Source organism: Podarcis filfolensis (assembly GCF_964270895.1).
Source record: "Podarcis filfolensis genome assembly, chromosome: 10".
Taxonomy (NCBI): Eukaryota; Metazoa; Chordata; class Lepidosauria; order Squamata; family Lacertidae; genus Podarcis; species Podarcis filfolensis.
In genome coordinates, this window is record NC_139612.1 from 40,164,279 (window position 1) to 40,179,002 (window position 14,724).

At 41.6% G+C, this 14,724-nt stretch overlaps 2 protein-coding genes and 1 long non-coding RNA gene across 10 annotated transcripts in view; 1 reads left to right on the plus strand and 2 right to left on the minus strand.

Annotated features, from left to right (window-relative positions):
- Nucleotides 1-4,128, minus strand: part of NR2C1 (nuclear receptor subfamily 2 group C member 1) — a 21,332-nt gene extending 17,204 nt beyond the window's left edge. Inside the window, exon 1 of one of the 8 annotated variants that reach the window (XM_083573446.1) lies at nucleotides 3,628-4,128. The gene's annotated coding sequence lies outside the window, so the exon portion shown is untranslated. Of the gene's footprint in view, nucleotides 1-2,749; nucleotides 3,567-3,627 lie in introns of those variants that run through there. The other 7 variants (XM_083573442.1, XM_083573447.1, XM_083573449.1 and 4 more) reach the window with 7 other exon arrangements.
- LOC310743337 lies at nucleotides 2,928-9,034 on the plus strand. The gene is made up of 2 exons (XR_014538963.1): nucleotides 2,928-2,966; nucleotides 6,563-9,034. It is a non-coding gene; the product is annotated as an uncharacterized lncRNA (long non-coding RNA).
- The window catches only part of FGD6 (FYVE, RhoGEF and PH domain containing 6), a 51,209-nt gene continuing 43,585 nt past the window's right edge, over nucleotides 7,101-14,724 (minus strand). The window contains exons 19-21 of the mRNA XM_083573404.1: nucleotides 12,179-12,307; nucleotides 11,589-11,737; nucleotides 7,101-10,863 (exon numbers count right to left, since the gene is read on the minus strand). Coding sequence (XP_083429530.1) covers nucleotides 10,827-10,863; nucleotides 11,589-11,737; nucleotides 12,179-12,307 — 315 coding nt within the window. The 3' untranslated portion in view covers nucleotides 7,101-10,826. The remainder of the gene's footprint in view (nucleotides 10,864-11,588; nucleotides 11,738-12,178; nucleotides 12,308-14,724) is intronic.

Sequence of the window (14,724 nt, forward strand, 5' to 3'; positions counted from 1 at the left end):
TGTCTTCAATTGTTTTATATAGTCAAAGATAGACATACTGTAGTTGAAATAGATATGAGGAAATATTTTGTTTCTTAGTGCTATGTTAAAAATTCACCAAACTCAGATTTTGTTTCAGTGTGTGCATCTTGTCAAAAATGCTCACTATATTGAACCTTTATTCTCAATAATAATGGAACTCACAGGTGGAAAATACTTTTATTTTTATAAACCTTTATTGTGTGTAAAGGGAATTGCTGTGTGGGTTCATATTTTATTATCCCTTTGGAGCTGTGCTGTATCTTTATACTTTTTTCCATCCAGACTGCGATGTTAGACACACACACACACACACAAACACACACACAGCTTTATGTTTGAACTTTGTTGTTGTGATTGTTGTTGTTAATACATCAGTTTGATACACTGAATGATAGAATGGTAAGAGTTGGACTGGGACCCCATGGATCATCTAGTCCAACACCCTGCCATGCAGGAATTGTCTCTCAAACTTAAGAGACAACATGAATGCAAATAACTTCTGATGCAGTATGTTAATGTTGATCTATCGGGCTGGTGATGTGCTCTTATTTGAGGTCTAATGACAATGTTTATAGAAGTGGATGTTTTGAAAAATTGGCAAGAACTAAAAATTCAAACTGGGAAAACTGAGAATATAATTAGACTTCCAGTCCAGCTGGTTTCTAGTTATGAGTTACTGTACTTTGGAGAATATGACATAAAGAAACTTGAACTAATACTTCAGCTAACGATTAACAGTTGGCTGAATAGCTCAACAGTGAAAGGGAAGATGCACCTTTAATTAATATAGGGAAACTAATCTTGGAGGGCTGCTCTTGCTTAAAAATCATGTTTGAGAATTAACGATAACAAGTGTATTGAGAGAGGTGATCCAACTGACATTGTGTACTTAAGACTTACAAAAGGCTTTTAGCCAAGTACTTCACCAAACACTCTTGAGGAACTTTAAAGGTAAAGGTAAAGGGACCCCTGACCATTAGGTCCAGTCGTGACCGACTCTGGGGTTGCAGCGCTCATCTCGCTAAGCCGCTTCTGGCGAACCAGAGCAGCGCACTGAAATGCCGTTTACCTTCCCGCCAGAGCGGTACCTATTTATCTACTTGCACTTTGACGTGCTTTCGAACAGCTAGGTTGGCAGGAGCATGAGGAACCTTAGGAGTCATGAAAAAGAGGGAGGTCCCATTTTACACCAGAGAGCAGGAATAACACTAGAACTTGCAGATAATCAATGAGCTCAAGGTGGCATACAAAAATATTTAAAATGCATATGTAAGTGCTTAATTAGGGTTGCTATATTTCAGTAAGTGAGAATCCAGACACAAAAGTTGTTGCCATGTGTTACCATATCTGTGAATTTTCCCGGACATTTTCTTGATTTCCGCTCAGACACTGCTTTCGACAGCAGTATTCTGTGTGTGTCCAGGAAATTCCAATGTATGGCAACCCTAGCGTAATATATTTTCCCCACATTGAGTTAAAAATAGTAGAAGTTTTAAACTCAGTTGGGTTGAGTTGCTGTAGTGAAGTGCTTAACTGTAACAGTCATTCAATTACTGTACTGCTACAATTTTATACAATATATTTTATAACTGAACTATTAAATACAAAGCCTCTTAACAAGTAGAGAAAAATTAAGATCATTTTTGTTTCCAGACATTTTTAATTTTATGCATCAAGCAATGGGTGGTTTACACTACAGCATGCAGTAGTAGATCACTGGTTGAAAGACTTGATGGATGTAAAGGATTCACATAACAAGAAAGTTTTACTGCTGATTCTTTTTGCCATTAAGCCATTTCCATTATGAATGTTGATATGCTGTATTTGTATCTGGTATGAATAGTTTTGTTCATGTCCACTGGAATCTGCTTTGATTGACAGCCTAAAAATATTTTAAATAAAGCATGTGCAACTCATGGATACAGAAGCAATCTATAATGTACAACTCTTGTAAATTATTTCAATTCTGATTACATTCCACTTTAGATCTTATACACATATGTACACATGAGAACAGCTGGCTGAGCATTTCAACAGGCATTCAGGGGCGTACTATCTCCAAGTGGGGAAGAAAACAAATCAGCTATCATCTTCTAATCCAGATCATGATTCCTATCCAAGGAATATATTCAATATTAAGCATCTTTAATTACAAGTTACACATTTTTAATTGCAAGTTACAAATAAAATTCAGTTTTCCAGCCACTTAGTCACACCATCTGACAAGACTCGTTAAGAAGGGTAAATTGAAAGACAGGGAAAGCTGTTAGTGTCACTTTCTCACATGGCAAAAGGTATGACCTTCCTTTTCACTGTACCAAAAATACCGCACCCAGGGCCACAAGCCTCTCCAGTATGTCAAACAGGAAAGTAATAACTGAAGGGCACAGACTGAAATGAACCGAGGCCAAATAAAGCTATCACTCCCTATTCAAAGGAGCCACCATTGCACACACAAACAGATGTATAGGAAAGGGGCAAGGAGGAAAATAATGATTTATCTTTCCACTATTGGTTAATCATCCAAAATTATGGAACAAAGGATGACTAGTGGCTACCACTTGGGCTGTATTTTCATAAGCAGCATTTCTGTAAGTGGTAAACCCGACTCTAGACTACAGGTGCTATAAATATTTGAACACTCCCCTGCGAAAAGTACACTGAAAGCTGGCAAACAAGAGACAAGGCGAGGGCAAAGCCCCCCCTCCCGCGAACACTGAACACCCACGTGCGGGAGCTTCTGTTGTCGCTTTTGTATGGAGGATCCTTCAACCAGGTGAGTTTCCTCCACCTGTAACTTTAGTACAGCATACTGTAACAGACGAGGAAGTGCCGCAGTATCTGCCTCGCGGGCACAAGGTCCATTGGTGCAACCCCCCCTACCCCCCGGCATCTCAAAAGGAGGAAATGCCCCCTGTGCTGAAGACCCTGGAGGGCCGCTGCCGGTCAGTGTAGACAATACTGAGCTAGTAAGGGCCTGCGGTGTGACTACTCGGGGTAAGGCAGCTGCTTCCTACGTCACACGCCCAAGCTCCTCGCGCCGCCTTCACCTGCCGTTTGAGAGGCCACAAGGCCTCAGGTTCCAGCCAAGGACCAGAGCCAGGCCAGAGGGAGGCAGGCAGGCGGGCGCTGTTGCCGGAGCGACCGGGGCAGCGCGGTGAGGGCCCAGCCCGCTGTCACTCGCTCGCACAAAATGGCTGCTGCGGAGCCAGACTGAGCACCTCCGGCGCCGCCACCCGCTCCCACCTCGCGCGGCGGCCGGGCTGCGTGCCCCGTAGGCTCCATCAGCCTCGGCGCAGGAGAGCCCTGGGCCTGCGAAGAGGAGAGGAGCGGGTCCCGGGGCGCGGCAAGGATCCGGGGAGGGGAGACGCAAGCCTTTCCTGTGGGTGAAAGGTCAGAGGGGCGGCGGCGGCAGCAGGAGGAGCTGCTGCTGCTACCGCCGCCACATGGGAACGGCGCCCTCCCGCCGCCGCCGCAGGGCACAGAGCAGGCGCCGACGAGGAGGCTCCCTGAGGCGCCAGCCGAGGCCCAGGCGCACCGGGAAGGCCTCGGGCAGCGCCGCCGGAGCCCCTCCTTTTCCTCCCCGCTGCCCTCTCCGCGTCATACCTGACAGCCGCGGCGCAGCAGCAGCTCCTTGGGGTTTAATTTGTCGGTGGCGGGTCCGGATCTGGGAGGTCAGAGTTCGTGACCCCGCTCCCCGCGTTCGGTCCAGCCCCGTCTCTCGCGTGGCGTAACGCCGTTCTGCCTTCCCCTCCCCCAACCGCCGCCGCAGCTGCCGCCGCCGCCACCAGCATCAGCACGGCTGCGCTTGCGCAAAGCGAGCCCATGGCGGAGGCGGGGCGAGTGTCACCGTGCCGGCGGGGAGAGAGGAGAGGAGGGAGAGAAGAAACCCCCCCCACACACACACACAGCCTGAAGTTGTCATAGCGATGCTGGGACGGGCGGGCACGGCAGCGAGAGCAGCCCTTCCGAATCTGCAACCGGAGAGGTTTTTTTGCTCTCGGGGCTTTTGTTGCTTTTGGACTCCAGCTCCCGTCAGCCCCAGCCAGCAAGGCCAACGGACAGGAATGATGGGTGTTGTAGTCCAACAGCATCTGAAGGGCCAAAAGCCAGCCTCCCTTGTAAAAGGGTGCACGTAGCCTGCCTTGTTGGGGTTTCAGTATTTAGCCCTTTACTGTGCTAACCAAACATAAAACAACAAACATCTTTAGAATATTAACATATTTATTATAAACAAAATGTTCTGTAGTAGTATGCAATTATTAGAACAGGTTATGGGTTGCATCCCGTGTTAGTGCTGATCAGAGTAGACGCACTGAAATGTAATTAATTAAATGTAATAAAGGGATTTAAGGACAGAAGTCATTGAGTAAGCAGGGGCATTCAGTATCATTACATGTACTTAGGCCTAATTTCAAGAGATATGATGATGATGATGATGATATTCTTCAGTTATGTTATCTTGCTCAAAGCAACTTGCAACTAAACATGACACCATTTTAACATGTAATGTAATACACACTTGTGACATTGGTACTGTTAGAAGAAAAAACTGCTCCTTTCCCCTTATGGGGTATTCCAGAGCCTGTAGAGTCCTCCTAAAGTTCCCTATCAGCAGGAGAAAGTACCAGAGACCAACCAGAGGATATTGAGAAGCAAAGCGGCAAGTAAGCCTGATCTATTAAAGGAATTGTTGCAACAGGGACTTCCCACTCACCACAGGCAGGAGGAAGGAGAACCCTGAACAATGGTGCACAAGTCCTTATATAGACTTTTGAAATTGCCCACCCTGTAGCCCAAGACCAGCCCCCTGAAACATCATACATACATCACAGAAGGAGGCGGTCTACAGCAGAAATCCTGTTTGCCAAGATGATGGTCACTGATTTCATTATCTGGGTAGTCTGGCCATTCTTTTGTGATGGCTAACACTTTAGTTCCTGAATCCAGGTCACAGGCTCACCCTATTCAGACACAAATACAGCCTTAAGACAGGATTTGCAAGCAAAAAGACAATGGGAAGGCTTTCCCCATTTGCCTCCCTTACTGCAGAGGAATATTTGAGGTCATTGGGGGAGTCAAAATGGCTTCAGGATTGCTCTCCTGTATTATTTCAGACACATGGTTTATATACTTAGGTATGTTTTTGCCTTGTACATTTATGAACATTTAATTTATATTTGAGACATTAGAATTCTTATAAGTTCAGGGAAGTTTTTAATGTGTGACATTTTAGTGTATTTTTGGTCTTTGTTGGAAGCCGCCCAGAGATGGGTGGGGTACAAATAATAATAAATTATGATGATGATGATGATGATGATGATGATGATAACAACAGTATCTTGTCCCTTAATGAGTCACTGTAAAAACTGAATCTGCTTGGGACCTCTGGAGATCTAGATGTGAGTAAACAATCAAGTAGTACTGTTGCTTGGGAAGCAAGTGAGCCAAGGATGGGTGTGTAGTTTACCTTTGATGTAGATGTATTCCCTCACCTCAGCTTCAGTGTGCTGCTGCTTTGGAAAGCTTAGCTGATGGTGAGCAAGACTGCAATCTTGTACACAGTTATCTGGGAGTAAAAAATGCCCCTTTTCCTTCAGAAGATAGACTTGGCCATTGTCATTCATGATTTAATTGAAAAATACATCTGGGAGCTCTGTTGACCTGCTTATGAACTTGAGCAGGTCACTTGTCTCAGTCAGTAGTCTGCCTTCAGAAAAACAGATGTTGCAGCAATAAACGGATAGTGTAGTGTTTTGGAGTTAGGTGTGCACAGTGCTATTATTCTAGAAAAGAGGTGCCAGAACTCATCATGAACACCTCCCTTGTTCTCTTATAATGTCAATGGCACCCACCTGAGAAGTGCTGGAACTGAGGTCCAGCTGGGAAAAAAGCCCTGGTTGTGCACCAAGTGAGTGCAAGTCACTTGGCTCCATCTAGTTCAGCAATTTGCTTCCAAGCAGTGGCTTATCAGATCCACATGGGAAACTTAAATGTAAGACATGAGGTCAACTGTATTCCTGTTTGTCCCCAGCTCCTGCTATGAGCAGTGGCAGCTAGGAAGAGATTTGTGCTTGCCCAATGCAATGTATTTATATGTTTGGATCTGTATTACACATACATCTTCTGTCTTGCTCATGCTCCAGCATGGCCAATATATTAAGAGCTATAGTCAATCATTTTTCCTCTCTTCCCCTTGACACCTCAGGCAATTCTTTCAGAGTTTTTTGCTGAGGAGTGGAAATTAGGGAAGCACCCCAAAGATGGCTTGAGGGTACTGACCTCATCAGCCTCCTGCTAACAATGGTTATATCTTCAGTGTTTGAATGGAAGTGGGTAGTGATAAGCCCATCTTCCTAGGCAGCAGATACTGTTAGGAGAGAAATGGACAATCTGGGGAGTCCCAGGATTTAAACTACTGTAGAACATACATAGTCCTATGTAGCCACTGCATGTAGTGATATAAAAAGGTAAAAGGACACTTGGACGGTTAAGTCCAGTCAAAGGCGACTACGGGGGTGCGGTGCTCATCTCGATTCAGGCCGAGGGAACCAGCGTTTGTCCAGAGACAGCTTTCTGGGTCATGTGGCCAGCATGACTAAACCACTTCTGGTGCAACGAGACACTGTGACAAGTGCCAGAGTGCACAGAAACGCCATTTACCTTCCCGACACAGCAATACCTATTTATCTACTTGTGCTGGTATGCTTTTGAACTGCTAGGTTGGCAAAAGCTGGGACAGCAACACAAGCTCACCCTGTCCTGCAGATTCAAACAGCAGACCTTCCAATTGGCAAACCGCTTGGTGGTTTAGATCACAGCACCACCCGTGTCCCTATGTAGTGGTATACACTGTAGTGTAGCCTTGTATTTAAGTGATAGACAAGGAATTGTATTGAGGGGTGTGAGTGTCAGGCTGATTGAAGAGGGATGGATTGCTTTGTCCCTCTGTGTCCAACTTAGCAACCACGTGGGTTGCCAAAAGAGGACCACCTCTCCATGGCCAACATAGAAATGCAAAACTCTGTCCCTCTTTTGCCTGGCCCTGGAAGACTAATAAAACATTTTGTAGACTAGTATGGTCTTATTTTATTTATTTATTAAATTTATATAGCCACCCATCAATAAATACTTCCTTGGTGGCTTACAAAACAAATAATGAAGACAAGTGTACAGTAATTAAAATCAATATGCAACAAAAATTACAACATTTTATTTACAAATTACTTATTTTACAAGGCTCTTCTAAGGGAATGGCTGCTAAAAAGAGCAGCAAGCATCCTGGGGGGCTGACAGTGCAGTAGAAACTGCCAGAAATACGCCCAGGTATAGCACATCTCTGTTGTATTTTAAAATACACACAAACTCCATAACTGTGACTGATTTGCAGGCATCTCATTACAGGACCCAAGCTAGGTTTCTTCAGAAAGAAGTGCACAGGGGGCAGAGAAACATTGTCAGCCATATGGCTGTCAAATACAAATTTAGTGGCCAGAATATTTTGGGCAAGCAGGTAAGTGTAATATTTTATCAATACACACACAGTGTTTATTATATTCAGGAGACTCTGCTTTTACTCATTTGCCACTGGGCGAGAGAGACACTTCAAATTTATTTTGATAAAAACATAACTACGTATTTCTGATTACTTTCAGTTGTTTTAATTTGCAACATTAAAGGTTCTGTTCATTCAGTTATTGTCAGTACAATCTATAAGAGCACTTGAAAAATTATAGAACAGTAGCTGAAACAAAACTGTCAGTGCCTCTTACATTCTGTGACACTTCTACACTTGAGACCACTGAAACCTGTTAAGCATATTTCTTAAATTGTTAAGGGATTACATAAACATACCACATTCCTTTTTTGCAGACACTTAATTGGAAACAATATTGCTTGCTCTATTCTATAGCATCTACTTGACAAGGAGTAAATCACTATAACTATATCAACTCCCTCTAAACCAGACCACAGCAGTAGTAATTAAATAAATCAGAACCCAGAAGGTCATCTTGCAACAACATTGCGCACAAAACATCTTTTGATTCATTTCTCCCTTTCCGCTAATGGCAGCTCTACTGACCAAGCCATTTCTGAACTATACGTCAAAATGTTTCCAGATTCAGCACCAAGATGCTTCCATTAAGAGCAGGGGGAAGAGTGAAAAGGCCCAGCACCCTCAAACAAGGCTAAAGGGGCTGCTTAGATTGCAACCACATATTGTTAGTTACTTGGTTCATAATGGTAGTGGTATTCGCCGTCTTACATTTCTTTTCAAATACTCAGGAGCAGCCTCTGCCAACCTAGTGCTGTCCAGCTGTTTTGGGGCTACAACTCATATCAGCCTCAAGTCTCTGAGTGTGCTCCCAATTCTTCCTTTGTAGTCACACTTGACTTCAGTGCTTTTTGAACACAGTGCCTTTTTCAGAAAAAAGGCTCAAAATCAGGGCATGGCTGTGAAGGAGGAACTGGGAGTACACTCAAGCTTTAGAGTAGTATTATTCAACCTTGGGTGCTGCTGGACTACAACTCCCATCTTCACTAGCAAACTTAGCCAATGGTCAGAGGTTATGGGTATTGTAGTCCAACAACATCTGGGGATGGGGACCCAAGGTTGACGAATACTACTTTAAAGTGTGCTCTCAATATTTCATATCAACTGATGTGATATGCCAGGTAATTGCCACGTGGGTGGCCCCACCCAGCTGTCAATAGGACCTGCAGAAAGTTGGCCATTTTGGGATTCCATCCTTTGAGCTGAAAGTGGCTTCCCACTTCTGCTTTAGGCGAAATTCCTATACTAGCAAGCTCCTTGGTATTTTGCTATCATTCTTCCTGCTTATTAAGAACTCTTATGCAATCACCTTGGGGTTCACTGTTGGGGAAAAAATGTAGTGTATAGCACACTCTGTACATGGTCCAAGACAAAGTGGGACTGTGGGGTGGGAGCAGAGTGTACCAGCCTTCAACCCGTGCACTCCAGATGTTGCTAGACTCCCAATTTCCATTAGTCCCAGCCAGCATGGTCAAGGATCAAGGAAGCTGTAGTCCAACGACAGCTCAAAGGCACCAGCTAGGGAAAGCTGGACTATACAGAATAGCTCCTCAGTTAAGAAACCATTTTAATACGGAAGTAGTTCCTCTGTTTTGAATTTTCCCATTGAAAATAGACACCTACTAACATGAAATCAGTTATTTTTTATCCCACATAGGCCAGCCAATACATTTAAAAATAAAAAATACACATTCCCAAAGATAAAGCAAAATCTTTGGGACCATATGCTCATCTTTGGCAACAAGGCAATTTTTCTGTTAGTGATGCTTTTGATACAACAACCCTTGTACTAGAAGCAAACAAAAAACTCAACAGATGTTTTATTCTTCCACATTGTAAAAATAATTAAGAACAATGATGCGAACAAGCAACTTGGTGAACACCAAAGTATCCTATTCTGAAATGTCCACCAGGATATTTTCAGCGTAGATACAAGAATTGCATAATTACCCACCTTCCTAATGTTCTAAATACTATTTCCCTGACTTGTCCTACATTGTAGTAGTACTAGTTTCAATTATTATATACACACATTTTCCAAATATTAAATAAATATACAATTACTAATTGAGTGCTTTCATTTTAAGTAACAGTTTGCTAATATAAAAATACAATAGAAAGAATTTTTGACGTGTCCAGCAGATCAAATTGTGAATGAAAACTAGAATGAATGACATTCCTTATCAATGTTATTCCTCAAAAATATTGTGCATTCTTGATACTAGAATTCCAGTTTCAGCTTGTGTTAAAATAGTACAGAAAATTTAAAAATCCCCTGTTAAGCCCTTAGCTATCATATTCTACAGTATGTATGTGACCTTCTTTTGTTTCTGTGGGGAAGCATGTGTCAAGGAAAAGTTCTCATGCTGAAAACAAGCTTTATCCTGCTTGAATGATCTAATTCACACTTCAGGAAAATACAATGAATATTAATTTTAAAATCACTTTGGTATTTATGATTTGATACCATCTGTGGTGTAATGTTGCACGGGCAGGTAGAATAATAATCCTTTCAGCTTTCCTTTAAAAACAAGGGCGGGGGGAATTAACAGGCGACTTTTGCAAGTGGATATTAACAGGCCCTCTTTGAAGTGAAATTGAATACACAGACTCATCGTTTCATTGTGCTATTCTGGAGTCAGCCGAGAACAGCATATGATCGATGGAAGTAATTTAGTTTAAGTGCCCATATGGAAGTGTTACATGTTCATGAATCTTTCTATATGTATACTTAAAAAGGGCTCAGAAACTATTAATCTACCTTGCACTGAGAAAGACTGGACAGCATTTCAGTCAAATTATCACAGATTAAAAATAAGCATAAGGAGAGGCCTGAGAGAGCCTGCTGAAAAGCCTTGCTCCTTAAACTCTCCAAAAGCAAAATTAACAGGAAGCCTGAAATTGTGCCCATGACAAACCAAGGAGCAACGGCTTGCTACAACTTTTCAAACAAACAAAATTCCCTAAGGTCAAGGACACTTTGGAATTCAATGTGAATCTCAGAAATGATTCTGACCATTAAGTAAAACAGTGACAAAGTTTTTAATAAATAACACTTTTTGTATGACAAAAAGACAAGTATACACATTTCTTTAAAAATTATTACTCCTGAACAAAGATGTTACGCCAGTGAACAATCCAGTTTTGTTTAGGTTGATGCTTGTAAAATGTGATGGCTCTTCAATAAACAGAACCATAGTATTGACTTTGTCATCGGACTTTCTTTCCTTTAAGTAACAAAGCAAGCATGCTACAATATTGTGGCTTCTTGAAAAGCTTCTATCCACCTGTTTGAAAAGGAAAAGCATTTAATATATTTTGAGCAAACAGAATGGTTTCCAGAGCTTGTATAACTGAAAACTTTCAACTCCATTTGTCACAATATTTATAAAGGACCGCATTTTTCAGTCTATAAGACGCCCCCATGTATAAGATGCCCCCTATTTTGGAGGACTCTGATTTAAGAAAATGGGGGGAGATACGATCCGTGTATAAGACGAGCCCCAATTTTGAACCTTATTTTAGAGTAAAAAAACAGTCTTATACACAGAAAAGTATAGTATATACAGACACTACTGAATAGCTTTCAAAATTATGCATAAAAACTGCAAAGAACTATGAGATTAGAATGAAAGTATATTTTGAGCAGTATGCAGTCTTGAACCAGCATACAGCTTGCTGATATCCAATGTATGGGTCTAGGGAGAAATATGTAGTTTTCTCTCCCATTCTTCTGCACTTGCAGAGGCAGCAAGTTCCTGCTTGTTCTTTCTACAAAAGCCTAGTGCAAGGATGGGGCATTTTAATCCTTTCCCTAATTTTCTGCAGTTTGTGAGGAGGGCAGAGGCTTTGTAAGGAAACTTGAGGAACCTATTCTGACTGAAATGGACAGGCCAATCATACCTGTATATACTTCTACAAAACTGTATAGATATAAATTCCCTAATCAAACTTTGAAAATAATCATGAGACTTTTTAATTAGCATTATTTTTTTAAAAAATGCTCACTTACTTTTGTGCTGAATGGGGGTCATCCGCTTTGAATATATAAAATAAAGTATTCTTGTGCAGCAAATGGAAAAGTTTAGATTCCGAGTGTTCATCTTTGACTTCAGCAACTGTAAATCCCAATAAAGGCTGGCTTTCCAATGCAGCCACATCCTAATTTTACAAAGAAAACTACTGTAACCATTTGCAAAATAATCTGAAGTGTCAATAGCATACAAAAAAGTGTTTTGTGCAATATCAAGGCAGCACCAGGTCCGTGGGATGCATCTTAAGGTTTCCTTATGGGATTTCAACACCATTTGTATCTCATTTTGTCTATTTAATCAGAGAGCAGGAGCAGGCAGTGGATACAGCAGCAGAACCAATCCAGTTCTCTGATCAGTGTGTCTACAGAATCCCGACTCTGCCTCCACCCAAGCAAGCTATAGCACCACCAGTGTTGGGAGTGCAGCTCTGTCCCCTTACACCAGCCACTATTGTCAGTGGTTTTCTGAAAGCCCCCGTGTCTGAGCAGGCCTTTAGACTCCACTCCCAGCATCCCACTCATTCAACCATGCAATCTTCTACATTAACTTGTGAGATCTGATTTCTCACCTCACTAGCAGCATAGGTGTAGAGCACTTTATTTTTTATCACAAACCACAGGTGTTTCCATGGTTTTTTGCTGCCCTTTGATCTGTATAAATAGCCACTCATTGAAGAATCTTCTGTACTTGCAGATACCTGAAATTAGAACAAACATGGTACTCGTAAGAGTGCATGAGATTGAACAAATAATGTTTTGATTATACCAACATTCTTTATCTAACCGGAAATGTTGGTATCAATATATTTATTATAATCCTGCTAAAAAGGCCTGAAATAACATAACATTATACATGATGCTAAGGATATGCCACAATTTCCAGCTGAGAAAACCTGAGCTCTTACAGTAAGTTGCTAGGCCCTGGTAACTCGTGCTGTGTTTTCCAGGACTGGTTATAATCCTTTCAGCACTCATTTCAAAGCAGAATTGAAGTTCTACTCAAAATAGATCTATGGAAATTAATGAACCTAATTTAGTTGTGTAAATTAACTTCATTGGGCCTACTCTGAGCAGGGCTACCATTGAATACAACCTTGAACTCATTTGAACACCTTGAAATATAGCAATAAATATGATCAAGAATCTCAGTACAAACTAGGAGTTAGTTAATGAAAGAGTTGGAGGAAGAGGAGACATTTCCTTGAAATGGAAGGTGGTATACAATGTTCTCTGAGCATGCTGTATGTTCCATATGTGTGCTGAGCACGTGCTAAGGTGAAGCAATGTAAAACATATTGCAGATATTCTACTACTCCCACAATGCAGATATTCTCTCCAAAAAGTGGCTTTCCTACAATAGGTGTCTGTTACATCCCAAGAGGGATTCCAAACCATGAAATTGTCTCAATTTTTCATTTTCACTGTTCTTCAGAAGGATGAGTAATAAATTTTTAGTAACCTAAGGCTACCACAAGATGATTCCAGTGACTATTAAAAGGCAAGGACGACTGGGTTAGATTAGAATGAGTAGTTGGGACATAAAGGATTGTTAGTCTCAAATCAGAACAATGCGAGTGACTGCAAGGCATGCCAGGTGTATCCCCTGACAGAAAGTGCTATAAAAGAAAGTTGTTGTTCTAATTAATATTTTCCAATAGATGCATCTTCCTAGATTTTACCCTATGATGATAATTTTAATGCAAACTGTAGAGAGAGGATTTATACACACCTTTTAAAATTCCTAACTGCAGCTTCAAGTACAGTTCAATGTGAACAGTATGGATGAAAGCACCCAACACTATTTTCAACAGGACATAGCTATAAAGGGTAATAAAGCTAAAAGGTATTCTAAATAAATTCACCACTTTTCCAGAAAGAGATGCCTTTAGCATGAAAAATCAATTGGCAGTAAGACAGCATCCCTAGAGAGAGAGATGGGCCAAACTGCACACTGCACTTTTCTGCGTCAACAATCTATCAAGGCAGCATATTGAAGGTACTGCACGTAACATCCAGGGAACGTGCATGTGCAATACACACAGAGAATACATCAAGAATTAAAGTAACTCCAAACAACAGGGGGTGCTAAAAGGTTTCCTACAGCAACAGCTGGTATATGGACACAATTAAGCTACATAAATAATTTGTTTCATGAAATTCCTCAGGCTGTATGATGTTTCTTTGGGAAGCAGACAAGGGGGGAAAGGTTGCCTAATTGAGATTCTGCGAAAGCTCTGCATCAGTATATGCAAAGAAATAGCATACTACCATGCTAAATATGAGCACCGTAAATATTCAACTGAAATGGGACAGAACAGCAATTCATATGCATAAATATATTTTCCTTTTTGCAGCTTAACAAATAATTATCCAGTCATTTTTAAATTTTGATATTGCATGAACATACGTTCACAAAAATCATACCCAGCGTTGTGGAAGCCTCCCCCCATCTCTGCCATCTCTTTCTATAACTCTTCTATGAGTCTCCTGAACAGTCTCCTCCTCCTAACAGACTCTATTTCTCTCTTTCACTTTGGGAATGCTGCGTTGTGACTATTCATTTCCCACATGGTGCAGTAGAATATTAATACAACTGTATAAATGGAAGTCTGCAACAACATATGTGGCCTACTGGAGCACAAGTACTTTGCCCAAGAATGTTGAAGCAAGTAGAGAGGAAGGTACGAAGGACAGCCCTTCCCACTCTTTTAACCTGGTGACCAAAATAGAAATGTTTGTGCAAATCACTGGTATTTCACCAACTGCAAGAAGCACAAGAAATATAATGGTCAGGTTTCTACATACTAAACCAAAGACCTCACATAGTCATCTCTTCCATCTATGTGCCCAGAAGAATTTTTGCAAAGTTTAGTTTAACTCTGAAAGTTAAACGTTAGCGTTGGGATCCCTGGTTTGTACCTGGCTTAAATCTAACAAGTCATGTACTTGGTCCCATAATAAGAGGTAAGAGGGAGGAAGGTTTTATTCCACCATGCTTCCCACAATTCAAATTCCCTAGCCATGGAAGGAATTGGAGACAGGTAACACAGGGCAATAAAATATCTGGGGCAGAGAAGGAGATTTGATAGCAGCAATGGGTTGCACCAAGAGAGCA